Genomic DNA, 22,137 nt, shown 5'->3' with positions numbered 1-22,137 from the left:
CCACTCTCCCTGTCACTCCCAGAAGGACCCAAGATCAGAAAACAAAATGTAAATGACCCAACTCGTCAATATAGTTTTGACCAAAGATGTAAGACCTGTCTTACTACAGACAGATGAGAAACCCTAAGGCCCAGCAGAAATGAATTTTTTTTTTCTTGAGGATAGGTTCCCCCCCCCCCTTTTCCTTCGATGCTGTACTCCCTATGGAGTTACATGCCAGGCTCCGCCTGTCTGGACAAAATTACAATGTACAGCGTTTCCTTCAGTGCTGCTTTTGGCTTCTGAAGCATTTTGCACATTGTGGCTGTGTGCCCAGAGAACACTTGGTGGTCACCTTTGCAGCTGTGATTGGGTAGCAATGTTGAGTCCTCCAAGAATCCTTGTGTTTTTCTAGTTCAGATGACAACCTGTGACCTGGCACATAATGACCCCTCTGGTCCCCTTCTGTTTGGAGACTGTGATGGCATTTACAGGGTTTCCACTGACTTCTCCTCTTCAGGAAATAAGGACCACATTTACAGACTGAGAATAGTGTGTGTGTGTGTGTGTGTGTGTGTGTGTGTGTGTGTATAGTGCATTTGCATGTGTGTTTATGTGTGTATATATGTGTGCATATGTTGTGCCTGTGCGTGTGTGTGTGTGTGTGGTTGCACGTGTGTGTATGTGTGTGTACATGTGTATGTATATTGTGTGTGCATGTGTGCATGTATGTGTATGTGTGTATGCATGTATGCTGTGTGTGTATATGTGTGTGCATGAGTGTGTGTGCATGCATGTGTGTGTGTGTGTGTGTGTGTGTGTGTGTGTGTGAGCTTCCAAAGATGCTCACGTGTAGCTGTATAAAAGCTACAAAAAGGACTGAGCAGGTTTAGAGAGCTGTAAAATTGTGAAAACGAAAGGGGAAGCGTCCTCTCCCCAATAGGCTTCCTTCCAGTCAGCCTGCAGTTGCAGGCTCTAGAGGCAAGCCTGAAGGGAGCCTGATGCAAGACCTGGCCTTGGTGGTGCTCAGATCTGGAGGCTCCTGAAATGCAAACAGAGAGCAACAGGATGCCAGGAAGACTAAAGACTCTTACCACCTCTGATGTCACTGATAGAGCAAACTGTAATCTTCAACCAAAGAGTAATCAGGGTCATCTGCAGAGAGAAGGGCACAGGACAGAGTTAAGCTGATCGTTCTCCTTGTTAAGACCTTAGCCCAGTGGTTCTCAACAGAGGGGGGTCACCTTAGCCCAGTGGTTCTCAACGTGGGGGTCATGACCCCCACAAGGGTCAGATATCAGATATTTACATTACAATTCATAATAATAGCAATGTTATAGGTATGAAGTAGCAACAAAAATAATCTTACAGTTGGGGAATCGCCACGACATGAGGAACTGTATTATAGGGTCTCAGCCTTAGGATATCTGAGAACCAGTGCTTTCACCCCTTTCAAACCAAAAGTGTTCCACTTCAAGGAAACTGCCCCTTTCTAATGGTTAAATACATCAAAATACCAAGTGTGGACACCACGGCCTATGCTTAGTAGTCCTGACTACAAGCCTGAGAACATTCCAGAAATCACTGTTAGGACTTCTTTTTCGTTCCCGCCCACATTACACGTGAGCAGCCACAGTAAAGTCGTCATCAAAAAAAAAAAAAAATGGATGAAAACGAAGTTAAATATCATATAAACATATCATCCTGACCGCTACCTTTTAATTTTTTAGTATTTGTTTATAGTGTGTATCTGTGTATATGTGTTCAGCACACACACATACAGAAGTCGAAAGACAATGAACGGGAGTCAGTCCTCTCCTTCCACCATGTGGGCGCCGGGCACTTAATTTAGGCTGCCAACCTTGAGGGCAAGCACCTTTGCCCACTGAGCCATCTTGCCGGCCCAAAAATTTTCAACAGCCATTAAGTTATTACTGAGAGGCTAAATCAGCATAAGTAGACCCTCCCCCTGAGTCCCCTTTGAACACAGCTACTTCAACCATTCTTGCCCGGAATGGTTCATTGTTAAGCACCCGCTAGGCATCTAATACTATGGTAAGGGCAGGAGAGGGTAAAAGACAAAATGTCCCTCTGCAAAGACGTGGTAATTAACCAAGGGAACACAACGGGCAAAGACCGCTGCTGCTGTGTGTGGTTCTCTTGGAGGTACTGCAGAGGAGAAGGGAGATGGACATGACCCGCAAACAATTCCTTTCAGGCAGTGTGCATCAGTATAAGGGCTGCCCAGTGAGTCCCTGTCTCAAAACGAAAAGCCTTCTAGTGAGATCCAAATACAATACAATCTCTTAGGAACTCAATCCTATCAGGCACGGACAGCCTGCCACCATGGACCACATGCAGCTTGGGGTAGCTTTGACCATGGCCCAATGCAAACTCAAAACCTTACTCGAAACATTGATACTATTTTTGACAGAGCCAGGTCTCAGGGTCAACAAGTCTGACACACCTGGTTCTTTTTTGGTTTGGTTTGGTGTTTGTTTGCTTGCCGGCTGGCTTTTTTCAAAACAGAGTTTCTCTGTGTAGCCCTGACTGTCCTGGAACTTGCTCTGTAGACCAGGCTGGCCTCGAACTCACAGAGATCCACCTGCCTCTGCCTCCTGGGTGCAGGGATTAAAGGGATGTGCCACCACGGGCGCGGCTATGTCTGGCTGTTATTTTCATATTGTAGCTAGTCAATCTTAAAGAACACCCGACCTCAAAATCACAAGAGGCTCTTCCCGGTGGCATACCTGGTATACGCTTAGGAACTGGGAGAGGTCCTCTCCTGTAAGAGATGAAAATCAAAGTCTTTCAGGTGAGCTCTAATTATTTTCGTAACTCCCTACTTCGTGCTACAGACATATCATGCTGTAATCACCTGGTTCCTATCCTAGAGAGGCAGAAGGCTCAGATGAGGCAAAGGACTTGCAGCTCTGACCTGCAGAAACCCAGAGGGCGTAAGGACGCACAGGAGTAAAGAGTGCAGAGCTCTGCCCAGGGCCTGCTAGCAGGATTCATCTCAGATGATGGAGGAAGATTTCCTGGTCTCCCGGAATGTCAAAATCTTCGTACATACAGTGAGAGAAAGCTCTACCTCACAATGAGTGTTACGTCAGCTAATGGTCCTTCCTGTTGATGGTATGCTCTGTTCTCTCCCACACACTTTCTGCTCTTCCTAAGGCTAGATGGACAGCTCAAGAGATGAGACCCTACCCCCTACCCACCACCCCCAACCCCGACACTGTGTGAAACAGAAGTTCCTTTCCCCTACAGACCCTTTTCTATATTAGGAGCAACACATTTTCCATGCAATGGACCCGGTCAATTAGAAATAGGTGGCAATGTCTTAGGTCATTGATAGTACAGGCATTTATTAAAATATTTTTTTTCTTCACATGAAAAGCAGCTCGTTATTACCTTGCCGGATGGGGCCCTGCAGTCTTTGCTGGTGGGGCTGCATTCCGCTGAGGGGAGTAGAAATTCTCATACATGATGGGTGCTAAGACACAAGACGTCAGAAACGTATTAAGGCTGGGCTGTCACGCAGTTGGTAGAGCACTTGCCTAGCATGCCTAGAGCCCTGGGTTCATTGCCTGGCACTACCTAAGACAGGCTGGGGTGCACGTGCCTGTCCCTGGGCCTGTCCCTTGGGGGATGGAGGCAGAAAGATCTGGAATTCAGTGCCATCCTCAGTTAAATATCAAGTTTAAGGCTAGCCTAGAATACATGAGACCCTGTCTTGAAAGAAAGGGGGTGGGGGGAGGAAGGAAAGGAAAGGAAAGGAGAGGAGAGGAAAGGAAAAAATAGAGGAGAGGTGAGGGGAGGGGAAAGGAGGAAAGGGGAGCATAGGGGAAGGAGGGACAGAGGGAAAAGGAAAGCAAGGGAGAGAAGGAAAAAGGTAGGGAGATCTAGAATGGTCCCCAAGAGCCCATGTGTATTAGAGACTCTGTCCCCAGCTTAGCAGCAAAGGAAGGTGATAGAACGTTTAAGAAGTATCACACAGTATGACCACATCAGAATGCCTCATTGGAGGCATGCCCTGGTCTCTTCCTCTTTCACATCCTGGCTGTAAAATGAACAGTCTGCTCCACCACTCTACCACAGTGTGCTGCCTCACTACAGCCTCAAAAGTAACAGCTTCAACCGTTGTACGGGAACCTTGGAAACCGGCCAAAATAAACTTTTCTCTCACAGGCTGATATATATGAGTATTTGTTACAGCAGCAGAAGTCATAGAGACAGTTCCTGTATCACAGGACAAGAAAGGCTGACACTACTACGTAACCGTCCCTCACACCATGCCGCCCGGGTCACCTGGGGGAACCTGTCCAGTTTTCCGCTGGTTCACAAAATACTGGATGTCCTTCTCAATGCTGCACGTTTCTAAACTCTTCCGGACTTGCTCATACATCTGATAGGAAACAAGCAAGATGAAGCTTTATGTAGACATCTATTGATGATATTACGGCTCCACTCTATGTGAGAGGAACTTTCACGAACAGTTGACTGTTTCCCAGCTTTTGTTCTGAAAATAAAAACATTCCCAAGACTTTTTTTTTAAGTACTGTTGGAACTAAGAAACTATATGCCAAGTCCCATGGTTTAATTCCCATGGCCAAGTCCCAGTGCCGAACACAGATGCTAACACAAGTGCTTACCCTGAGGCTAAGTTCTTCCCTTCGGTTCAACAGTTTTTCTGGACATCTGACCTTTCTTCTAACGTCAGTGTCTCTTATGAATGATCTAGCAAGGACTAAGATAACCTGGTCTGGTGTCTTTGCTATCTGGGGGCCCAGTTACCATGACTGTGCACAGGTTAATTCTGGCTAAGCGCCATGATGATACTGTAGCAAATTCTCACCCTGGAGTGGATGAACCAGCCCGGGCAAAGTCTGCTGATGCTTGGTTGACAGGGCTGGGTGACAGCATTCTACGCTGAGGACTCTTTGGGATTCACATTCTTCTGTCTTCCACACATCCAACTGGGTCTGGGTTTTATTACCTGCTCTCTACTCCTAACTCTGTTTCTTAATTAGCGTCACGGTGGTAAAAATGAACCGGGAGCCACACAGGCAATAGCAATGTTTGAGTCGATATCTCTCTGTACCTCAGTGGAAGCAGGGAGTGGGGAGAGGGAGAACTATGAAACGTTTATGATTCTTTCTGCTCTGATGATCCTAACGTGCGAAGCCCAACATTCTGAGAGTGCCTCTGACTTACTTCATCGTTTGTGACACACTGTTGTGACAGCTGGTTCACATGTAACCATAATGCATTTCGGAAGAAGTTGATTCGTTCACATTCTTGGGCCTCGAACACCTACAGAAAAACAGGTATACGTACAGGCATATATCAAGAAGGGGCATCTATTTAGACTGGCTATAGGGATGGAGAGATGGCTCGGCGGTTAAGAGCACTGACTGTTCTTCCAGAGGTCCTGAGTTCAAATCCCAGCACCCACATGGTGGCTCACAACCATCTGTAATGAGAGAGATCCAAAGCCCCCTCCTGGTGTGTCTGAAGAAAGCAACAGTGTACTCACATACATAAAATAAATAAATAAATCTTTAGACTGTCTATGACTTAAACAAACTTAGCCTATATTGAGAGAGGAGAAAGCAGGTGTAAAGAAGTAACCTTTAGCCTGATACAGGAAAAAATATGGCTGGGACTGGGGACATATCTTAATGATCAACATGTACAAGTATGAAGTCCTAAGCCTGACTTCCAGGACATGGGGGGGGGGGGCACACAGAGACACACAGACACACAGGCACACACACATAAACACAGACATACAGAAACACACAGACACAGACTCACACAGATACACACACAAAGGCACACAGACACACACAGATATATATACACACTCACACACTGATACATATGCAGAGACTTACACAAGACACACACATAGAGACACACAGAGATACACACACACAGAGGCCTGAGGCAGGGGAGACAGATAGGCACAAGGACAGAAAAAGTGAGTTTGCTCCTGATCAAAAGGGGATGAGACTGTGTCAAGGGTGTAGAGAAAGGGCCAGCTGTACAGCATTGCCTGGACAGGGCAGGGAGCAGCTCAGCTCCTCTTTCCACTTTAAGGAGGGCTATGATTCACAGAGACTACTGGCTGCCACCCTGGGAGTGGCCTGGAGTGGGCTGAGAATCCACACTTCTACTCAGTCCTTGGTTAGTGCTGATTCTACTGGGACACTGTTAAAAACTGGTGTCAGAAAGTTGAGGAACTTTGTAGCTTGTATCTTTTGTTTCCTCTTGAAAATAATGGAGGCCTGTGTACTCTCCTGAGAGGCCAACAAGTACAGGCAAGACTCTGGAGGGAATTACAACGCTCAGCCTACCATTAACTGATGTAGCCGTCTCATGTCTGGGCTAACCAAATATTAGACTAAACCTCTGGACTGAGCTGGACAGTGAGGTCAGGATGGGGAGGAAGCGAAAAGATGAAGACGAGAGGAAATTATTCCGATCCCTTCCGTTCTTTACTTCAGTGCTCCATTTCCAACTCCCTCCTCATGCTCAGTGACTGAATGAAACACAATGTGCTAAATCCCTTCTCGGGTTCTAGAAGGAAGACGTGCCCCATCCCAAGCTGCTTCCGGTCCCAGGCACCTACCTCGCAGGCCTTAATGTGTTCACTCTGCCAGTCTTCTCGGACCTTCTCCAGCATGTTGATGTGCAGCATGTACGCTTTGTCTGTGGTGGGGGACGGGGAGCTAGATTGAGGATCTGGACGGGCTTGTTACATTGTAGCTGTTCCTTTCTGGTGCCTGTTACTCGTACAGACTCAGAGTAATGTAAACAGCCCCCAACCAAGCCTCCCCATCTGTCAGAGCATGTCCCCTCTCACCTGAGTCCTCTACTGCAGTCTTCGAAGTGGCCAGTTTCACGAAAAGCTGTTAGGACCAAAACCAGAAAGAGATTAGGAAAGCTGACCCCACTTCCACGAACAAACACCGGTAAAAGCAACAATGGAGAGGTAAGGTCTGGCCTCAGTCCTCAGAAGCAAATCTCTGCCTAGCAAGCGCAAGGCCCTGGGTTCGATCCCCAGCTCCGAAAAAAAAGAAAAGGAAAAATACCAAGTCTCTATTCTTCAAGCTTCTCATCAGAAAACAGATATCTGGGCTAGAGAGGTAACTTAGTGGTTCAGGGCACTCAGTGACTGCTCTTCCACAGGTCCTGAGTTCAAATCCCAGCAACCACATGGAGGCTCACAACCATCTGTAATGGGATCTGATGCCCTCTTCTGGTGTGTCTGAAGACAGCTACAGTGTACTTATATATAATAAATAAATCTTTTTTAAAAAGAAAGAAAACAGATATTCTATGTCTTCCTAGAGATGTGTCTCTTGCCCTCAAGCTATGGATATTATATTCAGATTATATGTTATTAAATTCATTTTTAAATTTTATTTTATTGTTTTGTGTATGTATGAGTGTTTTGCTTCCATGTATGTCTGTGTACTACATTCTTGCTTGGTTCCTCCAGAGGTCAAAGAGGGCATTGTACACCGGGGGACTGGGATTATAGATGTTTGTGAACTGCCATGTCGGTGCTGGGAATCGAACTCAGGTCCTCTGCAAGAGCAGTCAGTACTCTTAACTGCTAAGCCATCACTGCGGCCATGTTATTGAATTTATCATTTAATTTATTAATATTGGGGTTGGGGATTTAGCTCAGCAGTAGAGCACTTGCCTAGCAAGCGCAAGGCCCTGGGTTCGGTCCCCAGCTCCAAAAAAAAAAAAAAAAAAGAAATTTATTAATATTGTTATTCCAGTTGTATTATTAGATGTATAATTCTTGCCCTCAAGAAGCAGCAGTCAATAAAGAATGTAGGAGCTAAGTTTTGAAGACATTAAAAAATAAGAAATAATAAAAAAAAAACAAAAGAAAATCAAGTCTCCCGAAAATTCCAGTTTCCTAATAGTGAGCCTCTAGGGTGCTTTGCCCAACCTCAAAATGTTACAGCTTTTTCTTGTTCTGAAGACTAGAACTAAAGAAGCTATTTCTCAGAGACTTGGGATATAAGGTTTTTTATTTTGTTTGTTTTCGTTTGTTTGGTTTTTTTTTTTAATAATTTAAGCTTTTTGGTTTTGTTTTGTGGGATGGGTTTTCACTGTGCTGCCCAGACTGGCACTAAACTCATGTCTCTCGGGCCTCGGCCTTCTGAAAACTAGAGTGTCCTGCATGTACATCCGACCCTGAGCTGGCTTTAAGCTGACATGAGGGAATCTCTGACTCTTCCGGTTCTGGGCCGTGCTGCGTACCTTTTCCTGTTGACGTTGGTTGGCCATATTGGCACTGCGGTGGACAGCCTGCTCTGCCTCATCCTTGTCCCGGCACTTCTGCTCGTAATTCTTCTTGGCCTTTGTGTAAACAGAGGATGGGAACAGGTGAGCAGGGTGTAAGGTCTGAAAGGCTGACCCAGACCCCACGCCAGCCACGCCCACCAACCGAGCTCTGATTGGTGCTGGAGTCTCTGCTGGACATCAGGCTCTCAGAGGAAAGGTTCCTGCATCAGTGCCTTTGAGCAGCCACCCCAGTTCTCACCCTTTTCCAAACTATTCGTGGAGTGGTCCCCAGACAAAGAGAATAAAAAGCTGCCATTTCTGCCTGGACGCACATGAGCTCTAATGACTAAGAAATGTGATTTGACATGTCTATGACTGGTTTTTATAATTTCTCTTTATCCTTGACCTAATTATACAGTACAATACGATCGTATCCAACCCATGTATATAACTTCTAAGATGTGTAACTCGACATTTATGTAACACCCGGAATCCTCAGAATCTATGCGCACACCTGGTCACAGGAGCCCAACTTCTCATTCTAAACAGGCAACAGCTTTCTAGAGTCTCCAGCCGCTGCCATGCATGGGGGCGGGGATTGCACACCAATGCCATCATTCCATTCACTTGAGTATGTTCGTGTTTGTTTGGTTTAGTTTGTTTGTTTGGAGACAAGGTTTCTCTGTGTAACAGAGCTCTGGCTGTCCTGGGCTCACCTTGTAGTCCAGGCTAGCCTGGGACTCACAGAAATCTGCCTGCCTCTTCCTCCCAAGTGCTGGGATTAAAGGCATGCACCACCGCGCCTGGCCCCAAGTTTCTTTTTTAAAGACTTCTGTTTTACAGAGTTTAAAGTAGCCAATGGCTTATCTTATGTCAGTTTTACAACCCGGATTATGGGATCACTTCATAAACTCTAATATTTATGGGATTACTTCATAGACTCTAATAAAGCTATGACTAACTTTATTCTGGTGAATAAATAAATATGACAGTTATATTTGACCAAAAATAAAGATGTCCTGTTCTAACTGGAGACATGGCTCAGACACTACAGGTTAAGCTCCCAGTCAAAAACACAAGTCTTTCCTTAGTTTGCTTTCTCTGTGGTTGCCCATTAAACAGGGATCAAGTGTGAGAACCAGAGTGCAGAGGTTCAAATCCTAGCCTCCCCATTATCTATGATGTTTTAAAATAAATTACTTAGTATCTCTGTGTCTTTGATTCCCCACCTATAAAGGAAAGATTCTTATATTATACATATAGGATACATTTATCTTCAAAGGCATATGAAAACAAGATAAAATATAAACTGTACTTTGACAACTAGTACACGTTGACGTGAAATTAAACCCATAAAACTCATAAAATTCAATAGTCGATGATCTCCAAAGGATGATGGCTCCTTTGAAGAGACAGACAGTGTCCCTGTTATACATACTTCCCTATAGTTCTCATAGTTAAGTTTCCATAATTAAATTAGAGTTAGCTTTTCACAGGCTTCAACGGCAGGCTATGTGTTAAATGGTTATCACATAACGTTCTATGTGTGGAAACAGTAAGTTCCTGGTTTTCGTAATTATAAGAACACATGACAATCATTCCAAGAGACCCATGTAACAATTCCTTTTTACAAAGTATCTCGAAGCCATTTCTCTCTGCTGAGCATGACCACTTTTGTTTTTGTGGTTCTGAGGATGGACCTTAGACCCCTGCACTGCTAGGGGAGCAACTCCACAATTGGCACATCTAAGCCCTTGGTTTTCTGAGACACGGTCTCACTATGAAGTTCAGGCTGCCTTTGGACTCCCTATGCAAACCAGGCTGGCCTCGAACTCATGACCCTACTGGCTCTGACTCCTGAGTTGCTGGGATTACATATATGGACCACCATACTGGATTTGGTTTCGTTTTGTTTTCTTGTTAGTTGATTGGTTAATTTTTATGACACTGGTCTTTCTATATAGTCCTGGCTGACCTGCAATTCACTCTGTAGACCAGGCTGGCCTCCCACACACAGAGATCCTCCTGCCTCTGTCTCCCATGTGTAAGGATTAAAGGGATGTGCCACTCTACCCAGCTTATGACAATTTTAATGGCTATAAATCACATATACATAGTTAATTCATCTTATGCATGAACACAGCTACAAAATATATTATACTCTGTGCTATAATGTTTTAGCATATAGTATATGCTATTTCTATACCTAAAACTTTATCAGTTTCCTTTTCTTTAGACACAATGTATCACCAGAGGGCCAGCAAGCCAGGCGCTCGGGCCGGGGCCCCACGGGCACCCAGAGGGGGCTCTCGACACACCATCCCGACGGCCGCCTCGGGAAGCACCGGCGGCCGGAGGGTACAGGATCAATGCATAGATGTGTAATTATCTGCCAAAACTATGTATAGCCGGGCTGGCAAGATGCCTCAGTAGGGAAAGGCACTTGTGCAAACCAAACAAATGGAGTTTGATTCTTGGAACCTAGTGGAAAGAGAGACCTAACTCCTGGAAACTTTCCTTTGATCTCCACATGCACACCATGCTCTGTGCACAGTACTGTGTGTAATGAAAGGAAGATAAATACAAAATAATCAATTTTTAAAGGCATGTATATCAGACTTTCTCTAAAATGGCAGTCCCGCTTAATTCTCCCAGAAATAATTTGAAAGTCTACATTTCCCTACCAACACCAAATACAGCCAGCGCATTTTATCTTTCTCAGTACTCACACTAAGATGTTAGTTGTGCTGGCTAACTTGATGTCAGCTTGACACAGGCTCCCTTGAGGAGATGCCTCTGTAAGATCTGGCTGTAAGGCATTTTCTTGATGAGTGATTAATGGAGGAGGGCGCAGCCCATTGTGAGTGGTGCCAACCCTGGCACTGTTTGAGTTTCTGACCTGACTTCTTTCAATAATGAACAGGGGTGGGGAAGTGTAAGCCAAAAAACCCCTTTCAACTTCAACAAGCTTTGGTCATGGTGTTTTACCATAGCAAGAACGGCCCCAGTTAAGACACTAGTTTATTATCTTATTTACAACCTGTTTTTGTCCTCTCATTACTAAAGCGGCACTTAATTCATCTTCTATGTCTTCTACCTGTTTATCCATTGACTACCTTTTATTTTGTTTTTTCAAGCTGATACAAAATAGTTATCTCAAGTTATTTTATACAACGAAACTGTGACAATCGTGTCTTTTAACCCTACAAATAATGCATGAAAGCTTCCAAACACTTATATTTTGCAATCTACCAGGAATATCGTTGACCCTTTAGTCCTAGGGATTGACCCTGGATCTCATGTGGCCTGCAACTGGACCTGAGCCCCAGCCCTTTTAACTGATTTGTAAAAGTGCAGCGTGCATTAGAAAGACTAAGCAGCTCGATGGTATCCGAGCCACAAATGTCCACCCCCGTTTGTGTATCATAAAAGTAGGGTCACAAGATGGCCCAGGTGGTAAAGGCTTGACAACCCGAGTTCAATCCCTGACCCACATGTGGAATGAGAGACCCCATCCTTGCTGGTTGTTCTTGACTCCTACATGTGCATGGACACACATGCAGGAAATAAATACTGGAATATGTATAGAGTATACTATTGTTACTAAAAGGTGTCTTGAATTTTAATGTCATTAAATTACTCATTTTTCTCTTTTATTGTTTACTAAATTATAAGTAGTTTTTTCCATGTTGCAATATATTCTTCCCAACTATATTTTTTTTTTTTGGTTCTTTTTTTTCGGAGCTGGGGACCAAACCCAGGGCCTTGCGCTTCCTAGGTAAGCGCTCTACCACTGAGCTAAATCCCCAGCCCCCCCAACTATATATTTTTATAGATCGTTTCATTTTAGTTTTATTTTGAACTCTGTGTCTCTGCATGGTGTGCAGGTGAGCACAAGGACCTCAAGGGCAGTGCTTGTGGAGGTCAGAGGGCATCAAATACCCTGAGTTACAGGCAGTTATGGGCCCCAGGGACTGAACACAAACCCTCTGCAAGAACATCCACTCTTAACCGCTGGGCCGTCTAGCTGGTCTTTATGACTGGTTGTTATTGTTCTTGTTCTTTAGAGAGATGGACTCTCTATGTAGCCTGGGCTAACCTGGAACTTGTTGTATAGACCAGGCTGACCTTGAAATCATAGAGATCCACCTGCCTCTACCTCCCAAGTGCTGGGATTTAAGGCATGAGCCACCAGGCATGGCTCTAACTGGATTTTAAAGGCTACCCACTATACATAGCCTTTCTCTCTTTGTCAGTCACTAAACTGCTATAGTTCTCATTATTATAGCTAGTGAACACGTTCACGCCTTTGTTCTGTTTTCTGGATGATTCCTGAAGGTAAAGTCTTAGATTCTTAGCATAATATTGTTGGAATCTTTTGGGTCATATTTATAAACCATATTAAAAAAAACAACTCAATATTTTTTTAAAAAATTATTGAAAGGTAAAGAACCAGCACCTGCCGGGGAGAGGCCACCTGGGTGAGGAGTTCAAGGTTATCTGTTTACCAGGCTACACGAGACACCAGCTGCCTTGCTGAGGGACATCACTTCAGTGGTCCTGAGGGACAGGAACTTCAGTGTCTCTTCTTCCAAGAAGTAGCAGTGGACACCACGTGGGGAACCTGAGCTTGACCTACATGATAGTAATCAGGCCCCACCCATCCTGGGTGGGAGCAGTGCGAAGTCAGAGCTTCTGGTGTGGCCAGAGGGGAAGTTGAACTCTTATCCCCAGATAGCAGAAATAAGGCTCTTGCCCCACCTTGTGCTGGAGCGCAATCACAGGAAACCAGAAAAACATGACTTAAATAATCCAACGCTTTTCTAATGATACCGTAAACATACCGAATCAATTGAGTATCGCCCAAACAAAAAAAAATAATAATAATCACATGGGATGGACAAAAGCAACCAGCAGATCCCGATAGATGTTCGAATGACCTGACTGCCATTCTATAGCCACGCACCCAAACGATCTGAAGCAAAGCAGCACGGCAAAGCTACAGAAAAGCTAAGCAAAGAAATAGAAGATTAAAAGAGCCGAAGAGGAAATTCTCAGAACGGAAAAGTAGCTTAGAAACGCAGAAGCCCCGTGAAGGAGAGAGGAGGTGAGGCCTAAACAAGCAGCAAGGAGTAAACATCGCCTAGCGTGGTCAAGAGTGGTTTTGGTATTCCCTCATGGTGGAGACCCAAAGGCAGCGAGTGGGAGGAAGGGTTTACTTTGGGTCACAGTTCATCATGGCAGAGGGTCAGGCGGAGTCCGAGGCAATGGAGTAGAGTCCATGGCAACAGAGTAGAGTCCATGGCAACAGAGCCTAGCACCCCTCACAGCTCAGTGCATTGGACCAGAAGCAGAGAATGGGAAACGCTCTTTATGGTTTTTTATTCAGACTCAGCCCAGACTGCAGGATGGTGTCACCATGAATCCTTAATTCAGCCTCTGGGGAATGACCTTCACAGAAAAACTCCGGAAGTGAATGTTATTAATACCGTCCTTGGTATTTTTAATCCCATCACACTGGCAAGCATAGGTAACCATCACTGAAGACAGAGAAAAGGCTGAGAGAATGTAACCGAGCCTCTGGGACCTTTTGTACAAAGAGAAGCAAGCCAGCACTCATGGACTTGGAATCCTGGGAGAGAAGACGGGCTAAAAATACACTCGAGGACATCGTAACTGGGGAGATTCCAACTTTAAAAAAAAAAAAAAGATATAACCTACAGATTAGTGGTAACTAAACTCCAAGGGTAAAGAATCCTAAAAGCACCCAAGGCATATGACTGAGCAGAAGATAAAGGAAATATCTTAAAACAAGGACATCTTATCTCAAAGAAAAAACAATCTGAGTGACATAGATTCCTTGCTAGGACAATGAGAACAAAAGGGAGAAGGGCAGTGAGGCTGAAGGGAAGGAACTGTGAAAGCACAGTCCCACCGTCCCTGACCCATCAGTCAATCCAAATGAAGACCTAAAACCAGGACAGCATTACAGACGAGCTTTCTCAACTCTAAACGGCATTACAGACGAGCTTTCTCAACTCTGAGGAGGAATACGATTGTGTCGTGTGCAGGAAAACGAGTGGAGCTGGAGATCATAGTGAGCAGAGCCAGACAAGTGTGTTTTTTCTCAAATGGATGTCTTGTGGCCTGTGTATTTCACCCCAAGAAACAAAGCAGAGAAAAAGGAATTACGGAGAGAGCTGAGAGCTCACACCACCAAGCCTGACGACCTCAGTTGGATCCCTGAGACCCACATTGTAGAAGTTGTCCTCTGACTTTCACACGTGTACTGCATGCATAGAGGACAGCTATGCATTCTCTCTCTCTCTCTCTCTCTCTCTCTCTCTCTCTCTCTCTCTCTTTCACACACACACACACCTTTTTCAGTATTTATGGAGAAAACCTAGAGAGGTTTCTCAGTGGTCAGAACGCTGGTGCTCTTCAGAGGACCCAGGTTTGAGTCCCAGCTCCCCCACAGCAGCTCATAATCGACCACCTGTAACTCCAGCTTTGGGACCCCCAACATCCTCTTCTGGTCTTCTTGCCCATAGTCGTCTACTTATGCCCAGGAAAAAATACTCACACACATAAAATAAAAATAGCTTGATAAAGATTTATAGAGAAATCAAAATCCTCTTTAAAAATTATTTTTGAGTGTATGCTGGAGTTACAGGTGCTTGTGGACAGGGAATGCATGCCACGCTGCAGAGAGGAAACGTGGGAGTCATTCCTCTCCTTCCTCCGTGTGGACCAGGGATCAAACACGAATCACACGTCATCTATGTACACAGCAACGTGTGTCCTAAGAGAAGATTCTGTTGTCTCAGGCACTAACAGACCCATGAAAATCTCAGACAGGAGCCACATTGACTTATCTCTAGCTTGGCAGGCATTGTTAACGAATTAAAGGAAATTAATTAAATTAGTTAATATAAATAAATCAAAGGAAACGGTTTTTTTTTAATTTCCAGATATCTTAAAACACAAAAGGGTCATTCAGTAAAATGAGCAACAGACAAGAATCAGAAATGCCATGGGGGGAAAAGTTCAAATACAAATAAATAGTGTACGTGTCTGTATGTATATATGAATAGATAGATAGATAGATGGATAGATAGATAGATAGATAGATAGATAGATAGATAGATAGATAGATGGATGGATGGATGGATGGATGGATGGATGGATGGATAGATAGATAGATAGATAGATAGATAGATAGATAGATAGGAGAGTGTGTGTGTATATCTATGTGTGTGTGTGTCTCTATGTGTGTGTCTCTGTATGTGTCTGTGCCTGTGCATCTGTGTATGTTTGTGTGTGTACATTTGTGTGTCTATGTGTGTCACATGATTTTTGTATCACAGCCTAAAATATTTAACTGGACTTGTTTTATTTTTTTTTCCAGGTGTCATGTTAACTTCTCCAGCAGAGATAACCATCTACTCACCCCCCCCCCATCAGGCACCAACACAGACAAAGAGATGATTCCACCCAACTCTAGCTAGGTGAACTAGTGAGTTTGACTGGAGATATTTATAGGAACAAGGGTGAAGGGTCGCCTATAGAAGCAGGGACAACATATAGGTAACTATACCACAGAAAAAGAGTCTGCCCCTCCCCAGAGCTACCTCTTTCCTTGTGTCCTAGTTGAAAACATGGCTTTGTGAAGCCCTTAGACACCCATGAATATTCATTTTTCTGCCCTGTGAACCTCCCTCTCCTGCAGGAGGGAATGTTACTGGGTCCACTCTTGCCAGGGATGTTGATAGCCACAGCCACTCCGACTTAGAAGGCAGCCATGCCAGAGGACAGAGTTCTGCACCAGCTAATTGGAAACCAAGCACTGTTGCACCTACTCTCCCATCTTCAGGCTTCCTGAGGCCTTAAGGAACAGGAGGGAGAGCCAAGTGTTTTCCTTAATGCTGTCCCGATAGATGACATAGTCGAAACGCCACTTGAGTAGGGACATACTCATGCATACCACAGACTCTCAGATAATGTGACAATTACAATGACAGCAGCGGCAGGCGTAACTTACGTCCATGGCTTTCTTGAACTGCGAGTTCCTCTGTTTGTGGGCAGCATCCATGATGGTTTCTGTCTGTAAATGAGAACACAGGCACTGTCGATAAAAACCGTAACTTACTGCTAACAGCAGCTTCAATGTGGGTTTTTCAGCTTAGTCCTCACAGCACTCGGAAGCCAGATGTGCCATTTATTAACCCCACCTCCCAAGTACAGAACAGAGCTAAACTCTGCCTGAGAACCCATAGCCAGCCAATGACGGCTAGTCATTTAACCTGGGCACTCACACGGCAGGCCCTGAATACTCAAGACCTGACCAGGAACTTGCTGGTCACCACGGGTGCTTTCCTCTGTGAACCTAGAATCAAAGAACTTTGATTTCAAGAGGGAATTTTAAATTTTTGTGAAAATACCATTTGCATTTTAAAAGAGTCTTTAGTCTAGAAGCTATGTCAGCACAGGCAAAATAGGAACTCATCCTCCACTCTGTGTCCCCTCAGTGACAAATGCTTTTTGAGCAAGTTGCAGCGGGGATAGGAGGGGTGGAGAGGTGACGATGACAGAGGTATTTGTAGCACTGTTAACAGAAACTGTTCTAGGATCCCCTGCCTCATTCAACCCATCAAGCTAAACTCTATGTATCTCCCTTGAGCACATTGTCTTCATTGCAGTTGTGACAGCTGGACATTTGTTAGTCAAGTTAATACTATAGATTACTTATGATAAAGATCCCCCATTATCCAGCGCTGCCGCCTGCAACAGTTTCACGTTCACTGTATCTCTTCCGTGTAAGTGCTACATCTCCATTTTCCTGATGATGTAGGGAGGTGTGAATGAGGATACCCGCCCATAGGCTCACATATTTAAATGCTTGGTTTCCCCCCACCCCTCCTGCTAGTGGAACTGTTTGGGAAGGATTAGGAGGCGTGGCCTTGTTTGGAGGAGGTGTGTTGCTGGGAGCAGGTTTTGAGCCCACACCATTCCCAGCTAGCTTTCTCTTGGCCTCATGGTTGGTTTTTTTTTTTTTTTTTTTTTTGGTTCTTTTTTTCGGAGCTGGGGACCGAACCAAGGGCCTTGCGCTTCCTAGGCAAGCGCTCTACCACTGAGCTAAATCCCCAACCCCGGCCTCATGGTTGTTATCTCAACAGTAACCATTCAGCTTCTGCTCCAGTGCCATGCCTGTCTATCTGTCGCCATGTTCCCTGCCATGAAGTCGGAGATCACCCTGTAAAGCTGTAAGCAACAATAAACTTTTTCTTCCATTAGTTGCTTTGTTCGTGGTGTCTGCACCACAGTGGGAAAGCAACTAAGACAGTCAGCAGATAAGAGAGCTGGCGTTGCTGGAAGGAGGTGGCACACGAATTACCACAACAGACAAGCGTGGGTGGCTTTTCAAGGTATTTGGATGAAATACTTGGAGTGGCCTCACTTCAATGGGATGAGTGAAATTCCATCAGGGGAGCTTCAAGGATCCCAGAATTCACCTTCTAGCTTTCTCTGAAAGAGAGATAGCAGGAAGTAGCTATTCTTCTGCTGAGGAGGAAGGCTATGCAGACAGGCTCCAACGTGAGTCCCACATGAACACGAGCCCCACGACAGATCCTGGCCACAGCAGCTGGGGAGCTGAGGCTCTTACTAGGTGGCTCTGGCAGCATGAGTTAGCTTCGCTCCTTTAATAATTCCAGCTGGTTTTCTGAGGCTCCTTGAGCAGATCAGTTAGGAGTGTTGGCTTTACCGTGACTCTTCTAATCCAAATACACACGTCGCTATGTGTGTAGTTGATTGCCGACACCAGTTTATCATTGACAGCCCAATGTGTCTCCTTATCCCTCAGTTCTATACAGCATCTACTTTGGACACTTCTGAGTGCTGAGTGACTTACACTTCCCACAATCCCCCTCTGCCTTCACAGGCACGCCAGCATTTGAAAGTTGTCAAGATCCTAGAAGGCATCCATTGACTCTAAGGAGATAGGGGCAATTTCCAGTCGCTGGGGTGATGTACACTGCTTCAGACCACTCAGAGTTAGTGGGTGCATGTCAGGTCCATCTCTACCTGCTAAGAAACCTTGACCTAAGTCATCTTCTGTCCATGCTCACTTTGACCTCCGTGAGTCCAAATTCTCTTCAAGGTGTTTTGGGGGTAGGGGTGGAGGATATTCATCCAGGACTTGGGTTTTCTACTCAGACCAAATCTAATATGAATGCGTTTTATTATTGATAGCAAAGAGGATGCAAAAAAAACTCAACTATGTCATCTACAAGGTCAAAGAAGGAAGAAGGGGGAAAGGAATAAGAGATTTGAGAAAGACCCAAGTAATTCTGAGGTGGATTACTAAGAATGAGGTCCGAGGACTACCTCCGTGCCCTGCCCACCCCCAGGAATGAGAGGTTTGCCTCTCATTACCTCAGCAGTGACCTCTAACTACTGGCTTTACCATAAGGATGATTTCCTCCAGGAGCTTCACCAACCAACCCCAAATGAAGTCGTGTGTCCCTACCAGATGTTCAGATGGGACATTCCTTCCCCCCCACACTGTGCAAGACTCTCATATTTTAACCTGATTTTATGTCACATCAGTCTGCCTGACTATGTGCTGTGCTTAGTAGAAGGATAACATGTCCGCCTTGGGGGCTCATCCTCAAGAAAACACTATGTGTAGAAGGGAGCAGCTACAAACATCTAACCAGCCATCCTACCCACATCTCCCAGGCCCCAGTTTACTAAAAAAAAAAAAAAATAATGAGAACCAATAAAACGTTTCAGTAGATAAAGACACTCGCTGCCAAGCTTGATAATGTGAATTCAATCTGCAGCGCCCACACAGTGGGAGGAGAGAACTGCCTCTTGCAAGTTGTCCTCTGATTTTCATATATGCACCGTGGCACGTACACATATACATCAGATGCAGGTTTGTGCATGCACATGTGCAAGACACACACACACACACACACACACACACACACACACACACACACGAGTCACAGAGATCAGAAAACAGGACTAGAATGATGATTCAGCAATTAAGAACACTCCGTGCTCTTGCAGAGCATCTGGGTTCCGTTCCAGTCCACACATGGTGGCTCATAGCATCTGCAGCTCCTGTCCGAGGGAATCTCCCTCTAACCTCCACAGGCACCAGACACATGCATGCAGGCATACACAGATAAAACACTAATGGATGTAAGAGAAACATTGTTTTGTTTTGTTTTTGAGACAGAGTGTCACTGTGTAGCCCTGGCTGTCCTGGAACTCACTCTGCAGACCAGACCCGGCTTGAACTCACAGAGATCTGCCTGCTGCTGACTCCCAATGGCTGGGATTAAAAGCTTGTACCGCCAAACCTGGTTAAAGATAACTATTTTTTTTTAAATCTAAAAGAAAAATATTTTTAAAGGCAGAAAGCACTCTACTTTAAAGTTTGTTGGTTTTTTTTTTTTAAAAGTAAATCAGTAAACTAGGTGTGGAGTCACAGCTAAAGCACGACACATTACCTGCCTAGCAGAACCAAGATCCTGGATCGACCAACATCATGAGAGAAAAAGAAAGAAAGACAAGAAATGTGAGCACCGACTGGGGCCTTTGAGAAGTGGAAATGGCTCCATTTCCAAGAAGTGGAAGGCCAGAGCATGCAGTGTGACAATTCTTAAAAGGGAAGTTAGCATTGGCACATTTTTTCCCCTAAAATAGATTCTTTAAAAAAAAAAAAAAGTTACTCCAAGTCACCCCGAGCTCATTGTGAAACACATAACTACCATTTCTTAGTAAACTTTGGACTTTTCAATGTTTTGAAAGTGTCTCCTGCTGCAAATGGAGCTGGAACTGAGCACTTGCTGCTCTCCACTGCTGCTCTGACTCCAACGCTGGGATCTAGGTAACATTTTGGGAATGTTCCAGAAGCCATGCAGAGCCAGCGGGTTTCCCCACTAGAGCCAGGGCACTCAGCACACCTGACCACGTGAAGGAACCCTTCCCTCAGTGGAGAGACATCTACGCAGAGCCCAGTTGACTTAGGTATCACATTTCTTGAGTTTTTACTGTTTCCACACAAGACATGCCATCTCCTCAATTCTTTAATTATTTTTTTTCTCCCCATCCTTTTTTGAGACAAGGTCGGCGCATGGGGTGACTCACACTGACTTGGAACCAGACTTGTTTTTGGATTCACAGGGACCAGCCTGCCTGCCTATGTGTGAGGACGTGCGTGTAAATGCAGGTGCCGTGGAGACCAGAAGGATCGCAGGCCCCTGGATCTGAGTCACAAGTGAGCTGTCTACCATGGATGCTGAGAAATGAACTCCGGTCCCCTGCAGTGGCAGTAATCCCTCAACTGCTGAGCCATCTTCCCAAATTCCAAGTTAGTTTGCTGTCATTTCAGTCAGGTGTGGTGGCACGTGCCTTTAGTTCCAGCACTCAAGAGGCAGAGACAGATAGATCTCTGTGAGTGCCAGGACAGACAGGGCTATGTAAAGAACCCTGCCTCAGGGTTGGGGATTTAGCTCAGTGGTAGAGCGCTTGCCTAGCAAGCACAAGGCCCTGGGTTTGGTCCCCAGCTCTGAAAACAAAAACAAAAACAACCCTGTCTCTAAAATAGAAAAGAAAAGAAAAGAAAGAAAGAAAGAAAGAAAGAAAGAAAGAAAGAGAGAAAGAAAGAAAGAGAAAGAAAATAAAAGAAACAAAAATTGTCACATCAGGGCTGAAGAGAACTAGCAGTTTAGGGGAGCCAAGTTTGTCTCCAACACACTCGTCAGGACGTTCACAAACACCTCCATGGGCACCTGCACACAAGTACACAAATTCACACAGGGATGCACATGTACAACATAATTAAAAATTTTTTAAATGGGGTTGGGGATTTAGCTCAGTGGTAGAGCGCTTGCCTAGGAAGCACAAGGCCCTGGGTTCGGTCCCCAGCTCCGAAAAAAAGAAAAAGGAAAAAAAAAATTTAAAAATAACTCTTTGTGGCTAGGGGACAATGAAGGGCTCCGAAGTGGGCCGCTAAGAGAGGCTGGAGGGAAAAGGGGTGGGGGAGTGATATAATTTTATTTCAGTTAAAATCATATTTAAAATCGATAAATAAAAAGTAACGTTTATGGCTAAGTGGTTAAGAGCACTGACTGCTCTTCCAGAGGTCCTGAGTTCAAATCCCAGCAACCACATGGTGGCTCACAACCATATTGAGATCTGATGCCCTCTTCTGGTGTGTCTGAAGATATACATATATATATTTTTTAAGTAACTTTTAAAAAGCCTGGTGTTGGGCACACCTTTAATCCCAGCACAAGGAAGACAGAAGCATCTCCATGAATTAGAGGCCTGAAGATATAAGAGTTACAGGGCAGCCAGGGCTATACAGGGGGACCCCATCTCAAAACAAAACCAAAACAACCTATACTTTCCTAAAAGAGATGACAGACCAGGCAATGTCAGACAAGAGGACGTGCTATCCACTGAGTATAGCACACGTGACAATTCCACTTGGAATAAGTGTCTGGGAGAGATGCGACCTCAGGTGTGGTGCACAGCTTGAGAGAACGTGTGAAAGGCCGCCTGGGTCTGTCCTTCCTTCACTGTAAGAGACGTTGTGCAAGCACTGGCTGAGAAACAGGAAGAGGTGGTGCTCTGCAACCAGCAGCTCTTAAACTGGGCATGGCAGCACGTGTCTGTAGTCCTGGCCCTCGTGAGGGGGGAAGCAGGAGACTCGGCTAGATGGTGAGTGGGAGGCCAGCTGAGGCTTCTCGAGACAACAAAGGAAAAAAGCAGCTCGTGAAATTATGGCGGACATAAAAGTCAGGGAGGCCCTTAAGTTACTGT

The 22,137-nt window shown here is 45.0% G+C and overlaps 1 protein-coding gene across 3 annotated transcripts in view; it reads right to left on the bottom strand.

Moving 5' to 3' along the window:
• Pstpip2 (proline-serine-threonine phosphatase-interacting protein 2) overlaps nucleotides 1-22,137 on the bottom strand; it is an 86,140-nt gene that overhangs the window by 3,565 nt on the left and 60,438 nt on the right. For 2 of the 3 annotated variants that reach the window (XM_039096774.2, NM_001271281.1), the window contains 9 exons: nucleotides 16,337-16,399; nucleotides 8,272-8,370; nucleotides 6,854-6,899; nucleotides 6,620-6,699; nucleotides 5,200-5,298; nucleotides 4,294-4,390; nucleotides 3,397-3,478; nucleotides 2,730-2,764; nucleotides 1,074-1,134 (listed from right to left, as the gene is read on the bottom strand). In XM_039096774.2, coding sequence (XP_038952702.1) covers nucleotides 1,085-1,134; nucleotides 2,730-2,764; nucleotides 3,397-3,478; nucleotides 4,294-4,390; nucleotides 5,200-5,298; nucleotides 6,620-6,699; nucleotides 6,854-6,899; nucleotides 8,272-8,370; nucleotides 16,337-16,399 — 651 coding nt within the window. In that variant the 3' untranslated portion in view covers nucleotides 1,074-1,084. The remainder of the gene's footprint in view (nucleotides 1-1,073; nucleotides 1,135-2,729; nucleotides 2,765-3,396; nucleotides 3,479-4,293; nucleotides 4,391-5,199; nucleotides 5,299-6,619; nucleotides 6,700-6,853; nucleotides 6,900-8,271; nucleotides 8,371-16,336; nucleotides 16,400-22,137) is intronic. The other variant, XR_005496027.2, reaches the window with a different exon arrangement.

The sequence above is a fragment of the Rattus norvegicus genome, chromosome 18, assembly GCF_036323735.1.
Source record: "Rattus norvegicus strain BN/NHsdMcwi chromosome 18, GRCr8, whole genome shotgun sequence".
In the NCBI taxonomy this organism is placed as follows: Eukaryota; Metazoa; Chordata; class Mammalia; order Rodentia; family Muridae; genus Rattus; species Rattus norvegicus.
Note: the sequence above shows the minus strand (reverse complement) of the source record. Positions and strands in the feature narration are given on the sequence as shown.